Source organism: Cibotium barometz, chromosome 52 (genome assembly GCF_041138505.1).
Source record: "Cibotium barometz isolate CiBa-2024 chromosome 52, ASM4113850v1, whole genome shotgun sequence".
Taxonomy (NCBI): Eukaryota; Viridiplantae; Streptophyta; class Polypodiopsida; order Cyatheales; family Cibotiaceae; genus Cibotium; species Cibotium barometz.
In genome coordinates this window covers 2,935,467-2,957,990 of record NC_141097.1, presented here as the reverse complement: position 1 = coordinate 2,957,990, position 22,524 = coordinate 2,935,467, and the positions used below count along the sequence as shown (strand labels likewise).

Genomic DNA, 22,524 nt, shown 5'->3' with positions numbered 1-22,524 from the left:
TTTGTTGTGGAAATGGCTGGGACCCTTCAAAATTAGGCAGTTGGTTGAAGTAGACCGCATCGTGTGATTGGTGGAATGAGTGCCAAGATTACCATGGAATGATTTGCATGGATAGATGGCGGTCTGGATCTTCTTGACCCGACATGGTATTATACCTTGAGCTCATAGCGTGATGCCTAGAGATTGGGCTTCTTTGTTGCAAATACGTCGGCCAGGGCGAGGTTTTGTTGGTGTTGAATTGGAGTTGAAGCAAAGGTTGCATGCATTGAATCTCTTTGGAGGTTTAATTGCTTTCTTCAACTCTCTTTGCTGCTTTCTTTGACATTTTCTCGACATCCCTTTTCTTGGGGAGTCAAGATTATTAGATTGTTGATGCATGGGAGTTGGCTTTCCTCATATCTGCAACGGAGTTGAGCGGCCTCTGTGGTTCGAGGGATTTGGCGTTAGCGAGCATTGGGGATTGAGGCAATGTGGATCAATGGATTGTGGAGCTGAAGAAGAGGCCATGGAAGGTTCTTGCAGATTTGAGAAAGGTCATGTGATGGGTCGTACCATGGACTAGGCTTGTGTCTGCCATGGTCCCCCTATCCAAAACGTACTTGGATGGTTGTCAACAATGAGGCTTAATGCAGGTGTTTGAGATATCAATGCCCATTGATGTGTCTACTAGATGTAGAGCCTGTGTATAATATTGCAGGTATTGTGCATGGGCAATGGGCAAAAGTTGGGCCTGTGTAGAAGCTCTTTCCGGTGAAAACTTCAACACACCACTTTCTTTGATTCTTACACATGGTTTGATATAGGGAATTGAATGTTGATGTGTAGCGAGGATGGTCGATAAGGCGGGTGTGAAGTCTATGAGAACGGAAGAATTTAGGACACCCAATATGGCATGTACGTTGGTAAACTACGAGCAATGGATGGCTTGTAGGACAATGGCGATTGTGGGATGTGGCTTTGGAGTGACTTGGGCATCTCTACCTTGTTTGATTAGCATGGTTATGGACATGTTGTGCGTTGTGTGGAGGGAGAGGCGGAGCCTGGTGGGATTTTGTTGGCTTCGGTTGCGTTGCCAGCTCTTCTCCCCGTTTAGGTTCTCTTCTCGATTCTCTTCACGGGGTAGGTTTTCATATGCCCTCTCGCTCCCTCTTTCTCTCTCTCTTTCTCTTTCTCTCTCTCCTAGCTTGTACCACAGGAGGAGACAGAGGACAGAGCCGGCAAAGATAGATACAGAGGAGGTATATGATGGGTGGAAGTCGATGGAGAGGCCCCTAGTGGCGATGATCTCGCACATGATTAGGAGTAAGCCATTAGTGCCACATGAGATTGTGCGGACAGAGATAGGGGCTGCACCGATAGTGACAGAGGCTCTATTCCAAATAGTGACATACTAGCACATGCTATAGGAGCTTCCCCTAGATAGATACCCCTGGCTAGCCTTGGAGTCCTGGAGGGAGATACAAAGTGCTGGTATGCACAGGTAGGCACTTGGTTTGGCATGCCCGGCATGCAAATGGAGGTACTCCCTCCGTTCCAGTACAGCATAGAGGCCCTGTCTTTTTCTCTCAGCCGTACAAAGTGGAACAGGGTTATCAGGAAGGACATTGTCCGACTAGATACTCAGAGGACATGGAATTCAACTAGTCATCCATTGGGGAATGAAGATAACCTTCTACAGGAATCACCTCCTATGCCTGACAAAGGATGGCGCATCATCCGCCCATGATACATGGACACACACCTATCTTTTGGGGTGAGATGTGCGATCGGCTAGATCCTCACCTCGTCCCACCAGCTGAGAGTGGAGACTACCACATATGGGCCCAGGGCGGCCACACTAGAGGACATGATATGCCAGCTCTGTCACACAGAGCCTGAGACAGATGATCATTACATATGCCGATGCCATGTATACTATGAGATTCAGGGGAGGTTCCAGTGCTTCTTTTGAGCTGGGTTCGGACCACTTTCCAGGATCATGGACTTCCCGGATCAGAGATGCCTGGGACTTTTTCTTCTAGAGCTCTGTAGACACAGGGAGTCCTTAGTGAGATTCAGATCAGCTGAACTTGCTCGAGGACCAACACCGGGAGCTCTCACCGACTTCTTCCAGACCAACGCTTTGAGGGCCGATCCACCTACCATACCTGGTGGACCACAGGCTAGTGCAGGATCTCGGTCGAGAGGTGTGACACTCGAGAGAGCCACTGAGTTATGCAGAGCTCAACGCCCCAGACCCATGGCCCTCGCCCACAGCCACGCCACCACAGGAGGATCCGGCAATCATCTCCCATCATCGTAGGACCTTCTCACGCCGGCTCAGTTTTACCACCTTGAGCACCATGTCACAACGGCCCATGAGGGATGTATTAGGGTGATATGAGAGCTCTGTGCTCATGTTATCTAGATTAGATTTTATAGTTCTAGATTTTTGTTATCTTTCTTTATTACTATTTTGTACCCTTGATGATGTACCTCATGGATATGATGTAACCTTTTGGTCTAATAGGTCATTTTGGCTTTTTGAAGACGTTAATACAACTTTCTTTCTTTCTTTCTTTCTTTCTCTTTCTTTTTGGTTGCTTCTCTTCTTTTCCTCTTTCTTGAGAGAGCTTCAGCCCTAGCCACCTCGACCCCTCCCTCACCAGCCAACCATCACCAGCTTCTTCTTAGGACCCAGGAGGAGGAGGACACCCATACAGTGGATCCCATGGACCTACCTTGGGTTGCTACAGATCCACCTCGCTCAAGAGGAGTTACCTCGGACTTGGTCTGCGCATTCTAGCTTGCCCAACCCCCCAGACCTCGGCCACGCTCCCCTCATTGGTTCCAGATCCAAGACATGCTCCATCACCATCAAGCTACCTTTCCAGGTGATGTAGCTGAGGGAGACCTCTCCCCATGCTTGATATTTTGGAGAGTGGTATACCGAGTTGAGCTTCCTCTCATGTTTCATGTTCCTTGTATTGCATGATTAGATTTCCATGGTCAATTTTGTATCACTCTAGTGAGATACTTTTGATTTCGGATATACCATGGACAATATTGTATCACCTTGGTCTCATAGGCCCACTAGGTCTTTAGTAGACCCTTAATATATCGTTCCTTCTTTCTTTCTTTCTTTCTTTCTCTCTCTCTTTCTCTCGCTCTTTCTCTCTTCTTGTCTTCTTTTCTCTCTCTCTCTTTTCTCATTCTCTCTGTCTCTCTTTACCATGGACAATATTGTATCACTTTGGTCTCCTAGGTCCATTGGGTCTTTAGTAGACGCTTAATCTCTCTCTCTCTCTCTCTCTCTCTCTCTCTCTCTCTCTCTCTCTCTCCTCTTTTTACATATATGCATCTATGTAATAAATTATAATAATAACATTTTTTTGACACATGGCACACGGTGAGCCTACACCACGTGAAATTTTTTTAACAAATTTTTCCAATAGTGAGGTTATTACAATAATTACTCGTATTTCACTTATACTGTGCCCATTGCTGCTATAAATAACGATCTGTTACAAGTAACCAGTACACATGGATTTATTAATTATATTCTGAGCCGCTCGTATTAGCCTACTTTCTCCTTATCCCAGGGCTTCTCTAACATTGCCAGATTAGGTTTCTTTTTTTTTTTTTCCGAGAAAAGATCCTTTCATTAGTTATGTAAAAAAAACGCCCGTAGGGCTACAAAAGAGATCTCTCCTGCTCCTAACAGAGAGAAGAGCAGTGAATACATCATGGCAGCCCGGGAGACTCTCCCTAGGTGCTGCAAAATACAAGCATCAGTCTAAAGGACTGAGCGGCTAAATCATACAATGGGGGGGGGGAAGAGCCAAACAGGTGGCCTGTAGTGCCAACGGGGGGATCCCGTGTGTAGGGTGTAGAACGGGCCGCAGCGCCAAGTGGTATGAAAGGCCTGGCGCCGTAAAATCGCCTCATCCGAGTCTCCCCGGATGCGGTCGTACTGTCCTCGCAGGGTGTGGATCAACTCCTGCCAAATCCCCCGAATAGTCTCTGCTGGTGGCTCTAATCTCCCCTCAAAGGCCGTGAAGCACCGGGCCCTCCAGGTGAACCAGATGGTGAGGCTGCTGAGGAGCTCCCATCGTAAATCCCTCTCCTGTGTCCAGCTGTCGGACGAGAAATCCGGTGCCGGAACCAGGCGAGGCTGGCCCCTAATAAATCTGATGGCCTGACTGCCCTGCTCCATCTCATAGCCCATAGCAGGCCCTGACGAAGTCGACCAAGCAGCGGCACCCCACGTAAACATACCCTCTGGAGAGAGGGGGGCTAGAATACGCAGCATCCGCAGCCAAATCTGCTGTGCCTGAGGGCAGTCCCAAAGGCAATGTCTCTGTGTCTCCATAGGGTGGCCGCATCGGACGCAGGCCGCCGGAAGACCGCTATAAACAAGCCAAGTGCCAACTGCTGAGCCCCTGTGGGCGACCAGCCACTGAAAAGCCGAGATCCTGCGGGCCTGTCGACTAGCCCAGAGTCGAGCCCAGAAATCCTCCAGGAACTCCTGTGATAGTCCCTGCAATCGCCAATGCCCCGCTGCCGCTGGAGAAACCGTCCTCCTCGCCGTCAAAATATGCCGTCCCAGCCGAACAGTATACTGGAAAAATGTGATCTCTGTGGCCTCAAGGGATGCATAAGGATCATGCCACTCGTACTCTCCGGGGTCCCACTGTAGCCGGGCCAAGGGGCGCGCTGCATATGCCCATATACGCCAATCCGGGAGCACGTCAGCAGGGTCGGGGTCAATATGCCACTTCCGAGAAGCGGCAGCCACTACCCGAATCCTCTGAAAGGTGCACTCTGCAACCAAAGGCGACTCCACCTCCACTCTCTGGAGTCGGCCCTCATCCTGAATCTCATAATAGAGGCATCTGCCATCCTCTGTGCTAGCTCTGACAGCAATCAGGATCTCCAACTGTGTGAAGGCACCCATCCACCGTGGGGCCACTGGCTCGAGAGGTGTGAACCACTCCTCTGAAAGTGCCTCCTGAATATCATCCCTCATAATCAACCCCCCTCTGAAGTGACTCAGCCTCTCCACCTGGGTCTCCTCTGGTAGACTGCAGAAAGCCTGCCAGTCTCCAAAACTACGAGCTGGGCCTGCCGCTAAAGGTCCCCAGGCTAGACGAGGCCGAGAACCCAGCATATGACCCTGCTCTGTACGAACCGCTGGGCTCCAGATGAGCGGCTGCCTGGCCCGCTCCTCAACACAAGACGGAGGCCGCTGAGAGAGCCCCGGTCTCAGCAGCTCCCAAGCTCTCAAGATACTCAAAGCAAATCTGTCCTCCCATCCTCTACTGAGGCCTGTCCTCCTCATCTCTATGAATATCCAGCGAATCTCTGGTGCCCAAGTACCCCCTGCAGGAGGCGCCCGGGCCTGCAATCGCTGCAAGAGGAGCTCTTTCCAAGGCTCAGCGCCTGGAAGCAACCCCCGAACAATAAGCTTCCCCAATAAGGCTCTACTCTGATCGACTGGATCTATAATGCCCAAACCGCCCTGAGCCAGCGGGAGTGTAATAACTGCCCATGCAACCTTTGCCCGAGCTGGCTGACCGTCCCGCCCAGACCACAGAAAGTTCCTGATCAGCCTCTGTACCTGGCTGATGCAAGAGCTCGAAAAAATCCAGCAAGACGTAATGTACCACATGGTCGCTAACAGCACCTGATTTGCCACCACCACCCTCCCAGCCAAGGATAGTCGAGCTGTACTCCAATACAATAGCTTCTTCCGAATGCTCAGAAGAAGCGGGGCAATCTGCTGCTCAGGTGACAAATCGAGGCCAATCTGGCATCCCAAATACCGCACTGCTGTGCCGGGAGGAATCCATCTAAAACCGGGGTCCGGACTCCATGCCGGAGTGGGAGCACTACTGATCCAAAAGGCCACTGTCTTGCGCCAATTGATCAATGCTCCCGAAGCTGCACTAAAAACCTGGAGCGACTGCTCTGCCCGAATAAGATTGGCCTCTTGGCCATGCAAAAATAAGCCCGTGTCGTCTGCAAACTCAGCATCAAGCAAATCCTCCCCCCGGACTGGGAGCTGAAGTCCTCTCAAACCAACCTCCTCTGCCGTCAAATACATACTCATAGCCTCCGCAAAGAAGAGAAAAAGGAAAGGGGCGAGAGGACACCCCTGACGGACTGATCTGGTCAGCTCAAAACTCGGCCCCCGACCTCCTGCAATCAGCACCTGGCTGCGAGCTGTGGAATACAAAGCTGCCACCCCTCTGATCCATCCTGGCTCAAAGCCCAGGCGTAGCATAGTGCCCTCTAAGAATCCCCAATCAACTCTGTCGTATGCCTTCTCAAAATCGAGAAGCATCACGACCAAGTCCTCGCCAAGAAACCTAGCTCGGGCCGTCGCCTCCCAGAAAGTAAAGATGTTGTCAAGGATACTGCGCTCCTTGACAAATCCTGTCTGAGTAGCATGAATCAACTCCCCCAGGAAGGGCTGGATCCTCAAACTCAAGGCCTTTGCCAAGACCTTGTATACAGTATTGAGGATCGTAATAGGCCTCCAATGCCGAATGTCATCCGATACTCCCTCCCCCTTGGGGATAAGATAGATCAAGCCCTCTGAAAAGCTCTGCGGCATCACCCCAGTGTCCAAAACATGCTGAAAGCCCCTGCGGAGGCCTGGCCCCAAAAGGTCCCAATAGCGCATAAAAAAGGCCGGCGTCAGTCCGTCCTCCCCTGGGCAACTATGTCGCGGCAGGACCCTCAAGGCCTCGGCAAGCTCAATCTCTGACAGAGGCGCACCTAGAACTGTGCGCATATGGTCTGTGACCCTCCTCTGCACATGGGCCCACACAGTCTGTCTGCATACATCTCGATCCTCAGTGGCTGGCTCCGCTGAAAGCAAGTCACGATAAAAAGCAGTGGCAATGGCTCTGATCTCCCCGAGCTCAGTAGCTATCGATCCATCCGGTCTAGCAAGCTGGCGAACCCCTGCTCGCGCATGACGGGGTCCAGTGATCTCAAAAAACTCCCCAGTCACTCTATCACCAAGCTGCGTCCACTGAGAGGCCTGACGACGATAGTAAAACTCATGTCTCTGCTCCTCTGCCTCTCTAACCTCCTGGCGTGCCTGGCTCAGCTGGGACGCCACCCACTCACATGCAGGCTGCTGCTCCTGAAGGCGCTGTAGCGAAGCAAGGCTGCGTCTCAGCCGTTGCTCCCGCTCGCGAATCTCTCCCAGTCGTGTCAAAGCTGCAGCGTGTAGAAAAGAGCTAAGATCAATGAGTCCCTGGGCACACTGGCCCGCTGCATCCTGGTCAGAGCACTGACTATCATGCCAGATCCTCTCAATGTCCTCAGCGAGACTGGGGTCTGCAAGTACCCTCTCTGGGATCCTCAACTGCAAGCTGGGCTCCCGTGTCCCCTCCTCCAAAGTCAGTATAACTGGCGCATGATCTGAAAATGAGGTGCCAGCAAGAATGCCGACGGAGCCCCCTCGCTCCCCCAACCAATCGCCCACATAAAAGCGATCAATCCGAGATAGATTAGTCCCTCCCTGCCGGCGATCCGACCGAGAGAAACTAAGACTGTCCTGAGACCGGGAGAAAGCCCCATGCTGCCATGCATCAGTGATCCTCAGTGTCATACAAAACCGGTCCCAAGCTGCAAGCTCCGTGCCGTGCACTGTAACATGACTGCCTCCCACCCTATCTGCCGGGTCCTCAAGCATGTTGAAGTCTCCCCCAACACACCAATGTGCGGCCTCTGGCAATGCATCTGTAACCTGAGTCCAGAACTCTGCTCTGGCACTAGCATGATTGGGCGCATAGATGTTGAGCACACCCAATAGCTCATCATGCATCCTCAGAATGACATACTGTGCTCTACCAGGCACAATGATCCCACGGTCCACAATGGCCTGCCGCCATGCATCTGCAATAACCATGCATACTCCTCCCTGTCCACCCAACGGACCAAACCCTGCAGACCAGAAAGTGTCCCATCTACCAGGCATCACCGAACCATATCTCCGGATCCTGCTCTCACCCAAGTGGTGCTCCTGCATCATCAGAATGTCAATGCTGCCACCAACCAGACATCTCTGTAGCTCCTGCCTCAAGCAGCCTCGATAGCGTATAAAGTGTGCTCCGCCAAGGCCCTGTACATTCCATGAGATGATCCTCATGGATGTCCTACTGAGGTGGATGCTGTCTCAGCCGTACGGCGGGCCTTCGCAAGCGGCTTGGATGGAGAGTAGTCCCCATCCGAGCGGCTGCGAGTCTGCCCACCCGGTGTACTGCAAGAATCCCGGATCAGGCGCCAGTGGCTGTGACCCATGGCGACTGCCTCCTGCTCTGACATAGTAACCTCGTGAATGCTCACATATCCTGGGTCGCGCGCCAAATCTGCAACTATGCGCACGACCAAATGCCGAATCCCGGATGTATCCACACCCCCGGGATCCAAGACAAAATGAGCCAACTCCCAAAGTCGGCCTAGCACATCTGTAACCTCCAAATCGCTCATGTGATGTGAAAACTCAACTGCCTGAGTCTTCAACGTGCTGAGAGCGAGCTCTAGAGTCCACTCCCGGTCACAAGGTCCACAAAGAGGGAACGAGAAGGCCACTGCTGAGTCTAGTGCCTCCTCCCCGCGGGCCGGAGGTATCACTACATGCACTCGGATGGGTGCTGGCTCATGGGGGCCCTCTGCTCCAAAAAGCCGTGTGAAGGTATAATCAAACGCCGCCGAGCGCTGTTGAATGCCGAGGCGACTCAGCCGACTACGAATAGATGAAATCCGTGAGGCCCTAATCGGCATAGGTCTCCTCTGTGATGCTCGAGCGAGGTCAGTGCTCAGCGCCCTCCAGACTGCAGGTGAGCGCCAGGGAGCTGCCAGGACCTCCCGGGAAGGCGAGGCGGGCGGAGGGGGAGGAGGGGGAGGCGAGGGAGCCGCTGCCGAGACCGGAGCGGGGGCGGGAGGAGGCGATGGTGGAAGCGAGGCGGTGGGAGGGGATGGGTGTGGGGGAGGTGAAGGAGGGGGAGCTGGCATCTCCTGGTCCTCGGTCGCTGCAGGGGTCTCCTCCTGAAGGGGAGCAAATCTGTTCCTCACGGGAACCCAGTGAGGCTGAGACTGTGGCTGCTGCTGTAGCGGTACCTGGGCGTGCTGCTGTGGCTGTCTCCCTCGACGGCGCCCCTGTCCAGGCTGCCACTCCGAGGTCTCTGTGGCCTGAGCAGGTGTCCCTGAGGCAGCCTGCCGAGCCGAATCTGTGGGCGGGCCATCCGTGGCCTGCTGCTGTGGTGAGGGCCGAGGTCTCCTGCGAGGGCAGGCCTTGGCCAAATGACCGACCTGTCTGCAAATGAAGCACTGGTTCGGGAGCCCCGAGAACTCCACTCTCTGATCTATCCACCCCCCCCCCTATCCTAGGTAGCTGAATGACCTTAGGAAGGGAGGAGATGTCAGATACTAACACTCTGACCGAAGGTAGCCCAGCTGCTCTGGCCACCACTGAAGCTGCTGAGGGGCCCGTCTCAAGAACCGAGCCCACCAGTGCTCCGAGCCTGGAGAGGAGCGGAAGATACTCCCGGCGGAGACCAGGGAAACAAACTGTAATATGGAAGAGGCGCTCTCCCTGCTCCGCCGCAGCTGGGTCAAATCCATGCTGCCAAGGCCTGAAGAAAGCCCGAGCACCCCTGATATCCAGAGGACTCATGGCAAGGACCTTGGCAACGCTCTGGGCGGCCTCGAACTCGATCTGATAATGTCCCCGGCCCAAGAGCTGTACATCAAGGATCTTGCCCACATCTGCAAGAAGGCGAGCCTGAAGTAGATCCCTGATCTCCCCTCTGCTGGGGCGAGTGCCGACTATACGGCAGATGGTGGAGTGAGCCTGAAGGCGTTCCACCTCTGCGGTGAGGCTCGCTTCCTCTTCCGGCGAAAGAGAAAGCCTGATGGGGAGGACCTCGGTGGCGGGCGAGGGGGCTGCGGAAGAGTCCCTCTGAGACGAGGCGGGAGGAGTCTCCATCAGAGTCTGAAGCTCAAGCGAAGGCGAGGCGAAAGTGGAAAACCTGCAAGAAGCGGGCTGCACACCAAGAGGCGGAAGGACGGAAGACGAAGAGGGAAAAAAAAACAAAAACCCCCAAGGGGTGAAAAGCAGGGAAGGGGGGGGCGGCGAAAAGAGGAGAGGCCCAGAGGGGGGGGGGGGCGGCGACAACGCGAGGAGGAGGGAGGCGGGGCGCTGCTGCAAGGAGGCGGCGAGAGCAGGCGAAGAGGCGGGGGGGCGACCAGGCGGCAGCGGGGGGGGGGATGACAACAGGCGGCAGCGGGGGGGGGGGATGGCGAACAGGCGGCAGCGGGGGGGTGAGGCGAACAGGCGGCAGCGGGGGGGTGAGGCGAACAGGCGGCAGCGGGGGGGGGTTGGCGAAATGGCGAAGAGGGGGGCGCAGCGGCGAGGAAGGAGGGTGGGGCGGCGCAGCAGCGAGGAAGGAGAGGGGGGGCGCAGCGGCGAGCAGAGGGAAGCAAGCGGGGGGTGGAAGGAGAACAGGCGCGAGGAGGGGGGGGGGAGCGAGAGTGCGCAGAGCAGGGTGAGGCGGGGAGCTTCAGCGAGCAGTTGCCAAGTTTTTTTAGCGCCAGATTAGGTTTCTAATCTCGAGGATTAGCACTAGGTACGTAACATACTTCCCCTCCTCAGATGTTTCCACTCTTGGAAACAAAATCTGTCTAAAAAAGAAATGAAAGAAAACTGGGAAACCTATGCTGTAAACTAGCAACTGTCCCGCAAGTGGAGTCCTCCACTGTTCTATCTTTCCACTTACTTTTTCACTCAGGGATCAACTCTTTCCTTGAAATTAATCACCGTTTCTAGTTCATGTGGAACATAAGACAAGTCCTCAACTATCAAAGGCAAGCTCTCCGTAGAGCCATCTAGTTTTTTGACACAATAGTCGACGAGCGCTAGAGCTCCCCCCTGCTAGTGCACCTGCCTCCCTTGCCTTTGCCTCACCCTGTTTCCTCTCTCCGCCTTCGCCGTTACCTTACTCCCTCTCTCTTCCTGGCTTCGTCCCCATCTCCCGTCCTCCGCCTTCTTCTCTTCCAGTTGTTGAGCCCCCACGTTAGCCCTTCTTGGCCTTTGCCTTAGTTCAGCCCAGCTCTGCTTTCACCTAGCTTCTGCTTGCCTCTTCCTCCGTCTTGTTGAGCTCCCGGCTTCCCTCGCTGTCCGCTTTACCCCGCCTCTTGTTGCCCTTTCTTCCTCTCTTCGCTTGGCTTTGCCCGCATCTCCTATCCTCCGCCTTCTCCTCTTCCGGTTGTTGAGCCCCCGTGTTAGCCCTTCCCAGCCTTTGCCTTAGTTCAGCCCAAGTTTGCATTCACCCAGCTGTTGCTCGCCTCTTACCCCCTCCTGTTGAGCTCCCTGCTTCCCCCGCCTTCCGGTTTACCCCGCCTCCTGTTTAGCGTCTTTTCTCTCGACTAGCCCTTGTTCCGCCTTGCCTTCCTCACCTTTTTCTCCTTCAAACCCAACCCCCCCCCCCTCACCCCCCCCCCCCCCGCGAGCCCCTTTCGACGCCCTAGCCCTTTCCTCTCCCTCGTCAGGTGTTTCAGCTTTTTCTCTTCGGCAAGTGCCAACATCTTCTGGTCTTCGTAACTCTAAGAGGATTCCATGATAGCCGCTCCGTCATCCCCCACCATGGCCGTCGTCTCTTGCCTTTCCTTCTCAGAAGTGAACCTCCTGCTCCTCGCTTCGACAGTCGCCTCCTTGGTGGCCTCCACCTTGGTCTGCAAGATTGTGGATAGCCGCCTGACACGTGGAGAGCCCAAGGATCTTTTGCAGGCAAGCCTTATCAGTGAGCCTGGAAAGATCACTAATATTCATCCTTTCGGGCTTGGATACTACCAGGTTGAGTTTGATTTGCTTGCAATATTGGATAGAGTCATGCAGCTGAGCCCCGTCACATTGTGTACGGCCTAGGCCTTCGTTGCGAGGTGGTAGCACGGCTTCGACCTAGTGTTCGACCTTGTGGCTCGGGTCTCAGGTTCTGTGACAGTTTGCTTTCTTGGTCTCAAGAAGGAATACCTTCCCCTTCTCCTGGTGATAGGTGGTGTTATCGAGAGAGTGATGGACCACCCTCCACCCCCCCCCCCCCCCCCTCAAAAGAAAAAAACTGCCACTTTGGTTCTAGCTTGGACGGCAAGGATTCCATCTCTTCGTATGTGTGTAGCCTCTATGGAGTCAGTTCCTCATGTCATATCGCTTCCTTGCCTTCGGGGAGCTTCCCCCATCTTACATGCAATAAGTGATATAGCTTATGTCACCATTTGGCCCCCCAACTGGTCCACCCGTGCTTATATACATTGGATTGGTGTCCATGGCAGTTGCATATGCTGGGGATTGATGCTACTCATGTGATACCGTGGACTTGGCTTTCCGTTGGGACTTGTGCTTGTGAGTACATTCCCGGAAATGCGTGGAGGATTGTTCCAGTTTGGTACCTCGTGTACTTCCTTGGAACATGTCTATTTTGGTATAGTCTCATGAACGGTGTCACGTGCCCGTGCCATGGCTAATCCTCAGCATGAACAGTGGAATCCCTGATCTAAGTTAGCATTTAGGGCATCATTAGCAGGAGGAGCATTACCATCAGCAGTAGCACCATCAGTATCAGATCAGTAGCATCATCATCATCATCATCATCATCATCATCATCATCATCAGTAGAACCATCAGCATCAGCAGAGCAGCAGTAGCATCAACATCATCACCATCTACACCATAGGAGGGTGTGGCACTCTGTCGACAGCCAGTAGAGATGCCCAAGCAACATGCTACAGGTCGACTGCATCTGTAGTTGGCCGACCTATACCTTAGCATACTATATAAGCATCAAGACATAATTCAGCAATTAAGTCAGTCACACTCATTCATTGAGCATAGAAGTCAGTAGACATCATGTAGGGGCCAGAGGTCAATCCCTTTGGGGCTGACATGCATGAGCATTAAAGCAACCTTTTTGTACCATATGAAATACAAGGAAACTTGACATTAACTCTCTCTCTCTTCTTCTCTCTCCTTTGTCTTAATCATGTTTAAATCAGCATCTTGTTCTTAATCAAGCTTAGGGCTATGGATCGGTACAGCACAGGCTTCCGCACATGCAACAAACGGGGATTGTCCATACCAATGTTGCATTAGATAGCATCTTTATGTGCTTGCCTGCAAATTGAATTTGCATGCTGTTTCCATGCATGCTTGACTAATGTGTAGTTCAAGGTAAGGGGACGCTCGCCCGTGAACCGTGCATGTGAAACTGTCTGTTGACATGGTTATGTGGCATGTGACAGGCGTTAAGTATTGGTCAAAACCTAGCCTTAGGAACTAGAATGAATTTATAAGTGAAGGTGTACACGCTTCATTAAGTTTTGGGCGACCAAAACTCACTTATAAATTATGACCAGCCGTGTGTTCACACACACTGATGTCCTGGGGTGGACAAATCTCAATACCCACCGCCTAGACCTTATCCCCCTACAGGGTGCACAGTGACACACTGGCATCATTTCACAACATCATAGGCATATAGCAAATCATCATCATCAAGAAAGCATGTAGCAGATAAAAGCATGCACCAGTGATCTGGAGCATGGAAGTACATCATCATGGCCTTGGGGTAACCCTAGGGGCAGCATAATTCAGATAGAAGAGCATCAGTATCTGTTGGCAGTTTCTGGACTATCTGGAGGAGGTTGACATCAGTCACAACATCATCATATGCAGCATAGAAGCATCAGCAACATGTCAGGGCTTGTTATAGGCTAGCCGACTGCACACAGCAGGTCGTGGACATTAATAACAGCCGACAACAGTCTTTTTGGGCTGTCGTGGATTTACAGTAGGCTGACAGGCCTTAATACCGGCCGACATGCATATAGAGGACATATATAAGAGGGGGGCCAGCCCACGCATTCAAGCATCTCCTCTTCTCAGCGTGTTGCAGCCACAGAGGAGTTAGGTCATCATCCATCATCCTCAGCCTTAGTATTTCCAGCATAGGGAAAAGGCAAGGGATCATCAGCAGTAGCATTCAGCATAGATCCTTTGGATCTCAGTTTGTAATCATTTCATATTAATTTAGTTGCATTGCATTGCATTCAAAGCTATCTTGCAGTCATCTTTCTTTATCTCTTCTCTCTCTCAGTATAAGTTAAGTGTAGGATTAGTCATATTAGGGCTGGATTACTACGATCAACTCCCTCATGTCACAAAAAGCCTATCGGAAAAAAATGTCTCAAAACAGTCCCATAATCAGCCCATAAACTGTCCATAAAACAGCCTAGTACGGAGCCCAAAACAGCCCCGAATTCCGTACCAAATCAGCCCCAAAACAGACCCTCAAATCAGCCCCAAAAACAGTCCTAAATTACCCAGAAAAGAGTCGATCAGCCCTGTCAGGCTCTGGGAGAAAGTTACCAGCCATGTGGCTGCCTTGGAAGAAGTTGACCAGCTCTCTAGAAGGTATGGAGCAAGTCGGCCAACCCTGTAGCACAAAGAAGAGAGAGAAGATCCAATATGCTGAGGAGGGATGCGCATGCTCAAAAACAGCCCCAATCCTTGCTTTAATAGAGTCTAAGTAGCTATATTTGTAGCACTTTTCCCTTTTTGCCCAAAATAGGTGAACTTGCCCAAAAATATCAACTTTATGCTTTTCTTGACTTGATGCCCAAGTTTTCAGCCCAAAATATCAACTTTTCTTGGCTTGTACTCCAAGTTTTAGCCCAAAATATCAACTTTTGTGCCTTTCCTAGCTTGTAGCCCAAGTTTTCCATAGGCGCTTTCTTCTGTCCACATATACATGCCCCAAATAATAGTATGCCCAGTCCTTCATTAATGATGTGTGACAACATTGACTTATAAACATTATATGTCTTTTTAACGAGTAAAATCCCATGTTGCTTTTACCATGTGGCCATCTTTCAGGCCAAATTTTGCTGATAGATGCTTCAGCTCTCTTCTGTGGAAAATTCCCATCCGCTTAGTGTGTGAAACATTGGTCAAAACTGGTTAAGGGACCAAATGGTGACATCTCCTCCGTCTTATAAAGCAGTTGTCCGCAATTGTATAAACTTGATACCATTGAGATATTCTCCTAGTATAGCAAATGCATTGCCAATGTGAAATATTTAATAATTCTGGGCATTAAAGCCATAAATCCAGATGCACGATCCGAAGTCAAATACGGGCACAAGAGCCCGTATATGAAGAAAGAATCTTTATCTATATCGTGAGTCAACGACTCTGATAATAACTAGACACATGCACAAGAGCCAATTGTGCCTCAAATATCCATAATTTCCATAAACCGAGTCAACAACTTTGATATTAACGCGACACAGGCACAAGAGCCAACTGTGTTCTAAATATCCATAAATTCATAAATAGCTTAAAGTACCTGCAAAAGAAAAGTAAGGAGAATACATAGCCACAAAACATCTTGCCATGCCATTGGACTGCATAAGGGCACCACCCCTATGATCCATACGCATGCCCAAGCCATATGGTTCACCAGGGCAACAACTCTTCCATGAAACCATAGATGCTCGTGAGGGTTTTTCCTTCAACGAGGCTTCACTCACGAGGGCAACTACCCTTCCATGAGTTCATGCGACACTCACCAGGGTTATCACCCTTTCATGAGTTCACAGAATTCAATCACCAGGGTTACTACCCTTCCATGAATGAATTCATCCACAGTTGGTGCAGACATAGTCCCATGCCGACGAGATGTTAGATTACATGACCCTCGGCATAGACATGAGTCCCCAGCCAACAAGGCATCATGTCCACTCTATCGCATGCACTCCATGTTCATACTCATAACATACACTCTGGAGGAGAGGTGGGCTCAAGTTCACTCTACCACATACACTCCGTGTTGGTACTCCGACCACACACCTTTGGAGGAGTGGTGGGCTCAAGTTCACTCTACCATGTGCACTCCGTGGTGGTATCTTGATCACAGACCTGGAAGGAGAGGTGGGCTCAAGTGTAGAACATAAGATGAGAATGAGTCATAGGCATAAATATCCTGGCTCTGCATAAACATGTCTGCAGAGCAGATAGTTTTACATGCATTTCGGCCGATAGAAATCTAGAGAAAATCCTCGATCCATAAATTTTAGAAATCCATAGCATCCCAAATAAAGGGAGCCAAAAACATACTCCATCCAAGCAAAAAGAGCCAAAAACTCAATCCATAGTCCTTGGACATATCCGTAAGAAAAACCATGTAAACCAAGCTTTTCAACCATAATATTTACCTGAAACAATTCAAGGTAAACAAACAACAGAGAATTCTCCTTGTATGGGCACAAGGGTTAAGTGTCCAAAAACACTTACAAAAATTTGCAAAAAGCACTAACTTTGCAAAAATCACCAACTTTGCAAAACTCAAAGTATACTTACCTTTTATCTTTGCCAGGTTCGTCATGAAGCCAAAAGAAATATCTCTGCAGCATACGCATAAGATATCTTCAGATATAGCTCCATATAGCTTGCTTGCAAACTTGGTTTATATTCCACAATAATCCATATGGAAAAAGTGTTGAACATGGGCACATAAAACCAACTCCATATTCCGAGGATAAAATCTGTGAATCCATAAATCCTTATACCAAGATAGTCTACTGCTCATTCTCATGACTGCTTCCATAAGCTCAATAGCAAAACTGTTGGTCAGTATAGTCCCCACTTCTTATCTTTTCTCTTTCTCATTGTTGGAAGGAAGCCTCTTGCTTCTGAGAAAGCCTATGCTCTGATACCAATGTTACAAGAAGGGGACCCAATAATAGACCAACACGTCAAATATCAAACAGAGCATGGAAACACAACGGAAGAACCATCAACAATTCAATAACACCGCATTGAGCCGGAACGACCGCCCCCAATAGGAACTTCCTTATTTACATAGAAGCTTTTACAAGATACCAAGGTGCGGGTGCATACAGCTCCGGATTTTCCACAAAGCATCAGCACAAATCTTGCCTAGATAACTATCCAGTGCCACGATACAAACACAGCACCAAAAGCCAACCGAAAAAAAACTGTCTCAAAACAATCCCATATATCAGCCCATAAACTGTCTATAAAACAGCCCGGTACGGAGCCCAAAACAGCCCCAAATTCCATGCCAAATCAGCCCCAAAACAGAGCCTCAAATGAGCCTAGAAGAGCTCTCAAATCATGTCACATGCACTCTGCACTGTAGTGCATGGTGACAAGCTGGCTCATCATCATCACGACAACATTGTACAGTATTAGTTCCTTTTAGGATGATATTTGTCGTACGCCGTGACCCCATTGTAATCCTCAGTCAAGGATAAGTCAGGCACGAGCTACATAGGTCATTCTTAGCCTTAGACAGTCAGTCAGTCAGTTCAAGTCCCGACTCCCTTAACCCACTTGACGAGACGCATTCATGCATGTAGAGTCAATAGAAACCTTAGGGTTTGCATTAGAAAGCACTCTGCATATTGCATATCATTCATCCATTGCATATAGTTCATTGCAGAAGCCTTAAAATAGCATCTGGCCGCTTTAGAATATTTATTAGGATTTATCTGGCATTTTTTTCATAATTTTTAGCGTTTAATACTATTTATCCATCATCTACAAGTCGTGTAGCATTTATTATTCAGTCGGCTAGCATCTAGTGTCAACCGACCAGCCTCAGTGTAGTATAAATAGGAGTGCTTTCCTCTTTCATTCATATCATATCAGAATTCAGCAAACAAGTCTCAAGCGTTGGAGCCTTTAGCCTAAGGAGCATCAACGATTGAAGATTCAGCACCTAGAGCACTTCAGCCTTCAGCGTTTCAGCCAGCGTTTCATCCCTCAGCCACTAGGAGCATCAACGCATGTGCTTTCAACATCCATCATCAAAGCGCAGCAGTTTCTAGCATTCAGCCATCACTAAACCTTGCGTTTTCTGCATACATACAGTTTTCAGCATTCATCTCTTCATCGTTTTGCTACAGCCAATTGGTGAAGGTAAAACTCAGCATTCATATTCATTTACAGCATTCATACATAGCCTAGAACAGTCCCAAACGGCCCCTATCTCAGCCTCAAATTTGCAGCCTTCCTTCATTCCATTGGGAAGAGTGCATAGGCTCGAGATTGGACATCATTGGTGTTTCTACAGCCGTGTATAGCTCAGCCCGACTCTTGGTCTTCCGAGATCTAGCATTTGGCTTATCGTCAGTCCACCGTCAGTCTCTTCAAAGTAATAAAGCAAATACTATTCTAGTCATGGGATAGGGGGCCCTTCAGTGGGTAATTCGAAACCCCATACGGTGTACAGTTTCCATCTCTCTCTCTCTCTCTCTCTCTCTCTCAAGTCTGTTAAAGTTTGAAGTCTTAAAGTGGACTGCTAAACTCACGAAACTCAGGATACAGAAGACGGTTTGAGCATTTGTGACGGGATCCTCAATTACAAATACTTCCGCTGCATGTTACAAATCAGCCCCAAGAACAGTCCCAAATCTGCCCAGAAAAGAGTCGACCAGCCCTGTTAGGCTCTGGGAGAAAGCGACCAGCCATGTGGCTGCCCTGGAAGAAGTCGACCAGCTCTCTAGAAGGTATGAAGCAAGTTGCCCAGCCCTGTAGGAGGTATGGATCAAGTCGGTCAGCCTTGTAGGAGGTATGGAGCAAGTCAGCCAGCAGAGAAGAGAGTGAGAAGATCCAATATGCTGAGGAGGGATGCGCATGCTCAAAAACAACCCCAAGCCTTGCTTTAATAGAGTCCGAGTAGCTATATTTGCAGCACTTTTCCCTTTTTACCTAAAATAGGTGAACTTGTCCAAAAATATCTACTTTATGCTTTTCTTGGCTTCTACTCCAAGTTTTAGCCCAAAATATCAACTTTTGTTCTTTTCCTAGTTGTAGCCCAAGTTTTCCCTAGGCGCCTTCTTCTGTCCACATATACATGTCCCAAATAATAGTATGTCCAGCCCTTCATTAATGATGTGTGAAAACAGTGACTTATAAACATTATAAGTCATTTTAATGAATAAAATCCCATGCTGCTTTTGTTGTGTGGTCATCTTTCAGGCCAAATTTTGCCGATAGATGCTTCAGCTTTCTTTTGTGGAAAATCCCCGTTCACACCTTGGTTCCGCTCAGTGTGTGAAACACTGGTCAAGATTGGTGAAAGGACCAAATGGTGACAGCAACCAGCCATGCGTCCATCCTAGCTTGCCCTTCAACTCACTTTTCCTTTCTGCCTGACACCTATCGTGGACATCTCATCATCTCTCTCTTCCCTCTCTCTCTAGAAGTAGGTGCCTCCCTTCATGAGGTCTTTTGGTTGTATTTTCTGCACTTTCTCCTTGTGCCAACTCTATATCCAAGCTTGCCAGTATGTTTTCCAAGCTTCCAAGAGTGTTTCCAGGTGGCATTCACTCTCCTCTACACTCCCAATGGCTGAACAGCTCTTGTATGTGCTGTAATTTCTGGTCTTTTGGCTGAAAATCTTAATTTCAACCCTCCTTTTTCAAGTTTTCCCAGGGTTTCCTTCATCCACTTGAAGACTTTCGTCACAAAGAATGGTGACAGATTGAAGATTTCAACACTCCAGACGCTTCCATCGTGAAGACTTCGCTGTCATCGACTTTACTTGCAATTATGCTTAATCATGGAAGCAAACGTGCTCTCTTGTAGATTCTCTTCCATGCGTTGGTGGAACAATGGAGAGTAGATGGTAGGGATTGCCTCAATATTTCTCTATGAATTAGGGTTTGGGTTTTGGATGTGGTGTGGGGCGGGAGTCTTCAATGGTAGAGGGGTGCCAGAGAAATGGGCCCAAAACGTTGTAGAGAAAATGCGAAAGCTTGCACAAGTTATAGACAACGGGTTGTAGTGGAAGAAATTACAGCAATTAAAGGAAGAATTGCAAATTAATATGCTATTTATTATATCAATAATTTAATGCAGAAATACACGTTGCAGTTCTGTGGGATCAATTGCTTGACAATGAGTGTTGAAGGGGAGAGAGGGGCACCCTTTTATATGCACGTAAAGAAACCCAACCCTTCTACCCTTGTACCCTTGTATATCAATAATTTAATGCAGAAATACACGTTGCAGTTTTGTGGGATCAATTGCTTGACAATGAGTGTTGAAGGGGAGAGAGGGGCACCCTTTTATATGCAGTAAAGAAACCCAACCCTTCTACCCTTGTACACACCGCTTCACCTGAAAACCTCCATGTGTAACCATGCGTCAACGTAGTTGGTATATGACAGGTGCAAAGCCACTTCCCTATGTATCTTACACAAGAAAGTGATGGGACAGATCACTGAGCGCTAACTATGAAGGATGTTCCAATGCCTTACCTGTCATAAGCAGAGGGATTTTTTGCCTGATCATGAGAATGACATATACCAAGTGTTTTTGAGTGCAGACAGTAGTGAAGCATGGCAAAAACTTCTTGAATGAAGGCCACCCAGGCCCATCATTGATCCTACCATTTGGCACACCTACACACAGAAGTTGTACCCTAGCCCATCCTTAAATAGGTGCATATCTACTGGTCTGGCAATCTGGAGTTGGTGGGCAGCACACATCCTTGTAGTTGACACTTCCAATTGTCGAGCTGTCCAACTGGCTCCAAACTTGGGCACGTGGTCATGGCTCTTTCAAGCACCTTCTTGGGTGACTAATCAGCTCCGATTTTTCCCTGAAGCCTGCTAACATTGAGAGCTATGTCCATGTGGCATCCCATTAAGTGACCAAATCCTTCTCCAATTCCCTTCTATCCTTGCCATACAACTAGATCCCTCATGTTTTGCATATCCTTAATAATCTGTATGGAAGTCTAAGCACCCCCATGTTGGCCATGAAGAAAAAAAGCAGATTCACGTTGTTGGAAAAAACGCAGGTGTGCTGGCAACCTAGACCTAGACTCTAAGACCTAGCAAAAACTAACGCAAAGACGTACTGCATTGACCTATGCAAAGACCTTTGTTACATGCAAACCAACTCACATGGCTGCGGGGGAAACCTAACACAAAACCTTGATGCAGATATCCCTAGGCAAAGACCTAGGCACAGATACCAATGTTACATGCGTGTGGAAGCATCAAGGCTAATTAAAGACAATCATATAAAGCTGCAAATACACACACAGACCAGAGGATTGACCTAATTTACTGTGTATTGCAAAAGATGAATATATACGATGCTGTAAACTCAGATCCGTACTCCTAGCTATTGTGCATTAAGCTACAATGCATGAACAAAAGGTTGTAATGCTGTCCCGACTCCCAGGTCTTGTGCGGGCTGTAAACTGCAGCCTGGACTCTAGCTCTGCAATCTGGCAGTGAATGCGTGAGACATTTGGTTGAACACTTGTTGTGACTTGCCCACTTATTTGGCAAGATGTTCTAATATGTTGCTTTTTTCTGTCTGGCAGACTGCCTCTGTATATGGTTTGGCTGGTTTAAATGGAAATAACATAACCGGGCAGGTTGGGTTAAAAGACGTAAGTCTTGATCTTGAATGGAGCAATGTGGGCAAAATTCACTTGATACTTGTCAAGGTAATTTTCTATTCTTAAATTCTTTATTTGTTGTTTATATCTAAAGTAATAGTATTAACTTTCTGGTGTCTTATAATCGAGCAGGTGTTTCTAAGGACTCTTGTTAAAGATGTATTGCTACCTTTCTTAAATTTGAGCCTAAGAAGAGGGTTTCCTTTGCCTATCATCCCTTCCATGGAGCTTAGAGATTCAGATGTTAAGTATGGGGATGGTTTTCTTCTCGTTTGTACAGATGTACAGTATACAGGTAACTCCCATGATATGCAATGAACATTCGATCCATCACTATTGTAATTATGGTGCTTTCTGTACATGGAAAGTTGTAAGTAAGGTATTATTTAAGAATCGACTGCATACATGCATCATCATTGCATACTACAAGTTGGTTCTTCATGTAAGCTTGTTAATTTTTACAAACTAAATAAGATAAGGATCAGACTTCCCTCCTACTCCTGCCAACCACTGCTAGAATAAGAAAACCACCACTTGGAAAGGCAAAGCCTTCATTGTAGGCGGCATAATGAGAGGTGCACTGCTAATGATAGTCCTGAAGGTTGGCCTCCAAGATGACACTCATTTGGCTTGTATTTACCCCAACTTCTCTGGAACTGGTACAGTCTCGTCAGAAAACTTCTTCAATGTTAAAGACCTTAAAAGGTGGCTTGTTTACACTCTCTCTTTCCAAAAGAGTTGTAAACTTGTCATTGGAATAATGATACAGAGGCATGGCAAAGTACATAAAAGGTGTATTAGGATCTTTATTTCATTCTAGAAGCATTTGTATTTGTCTGTGCTTTCAGTTAAATAGAAATGTGTAGTTGAAAAGAATATGGAGAGACAAGTCTCAATGTGGCATTAATTACATATTATTGTGAGAAGCAAGCAGTCAATGTGCCCATCACCTCCGGAGAGTGATAGAAACTCAGTTCGTTGGTTTTATAAAGCATGTTCTTTTGGACTAACCTTATACAAACCTACA

The 22,524-nt window shown here is 48.9% G+C and overlaps 1 protein-coding gene across 2 annotated transcripts in view; it reads left to right on the top strand.

Annotated features, from left to right (window-relative positions):
- Positions 1 to 22,288, top strand: part of LOC147608685 (lipid-binding serum glycoprotein family protein) — an 82,000-nt gene extending 59,712 nt beyond the window's left edge. For both annotated transcript variants that reach the window (XM_086788171.1, XM_086788170.1), the window contains exons 5-6: positions 21,420 to 21,545; positions 21,630 to 22,288. In XM_086788171.1, the coding sequence (XP_086644297.1) occupies positions 21,420 to 21,545; positions 21,630 to 21,815 (312 nt within the window). In that variant the 3' untranslated portion in view covers positions 21,816 to 22,288. The remainder of the gene's footprint in view (positions 1 to 21,419; positions 21,546 to 21,629) is intronic.
- The last annotated feature ends 236 nt before the right edge of the window (positions 22,289 to 22,524 follow it).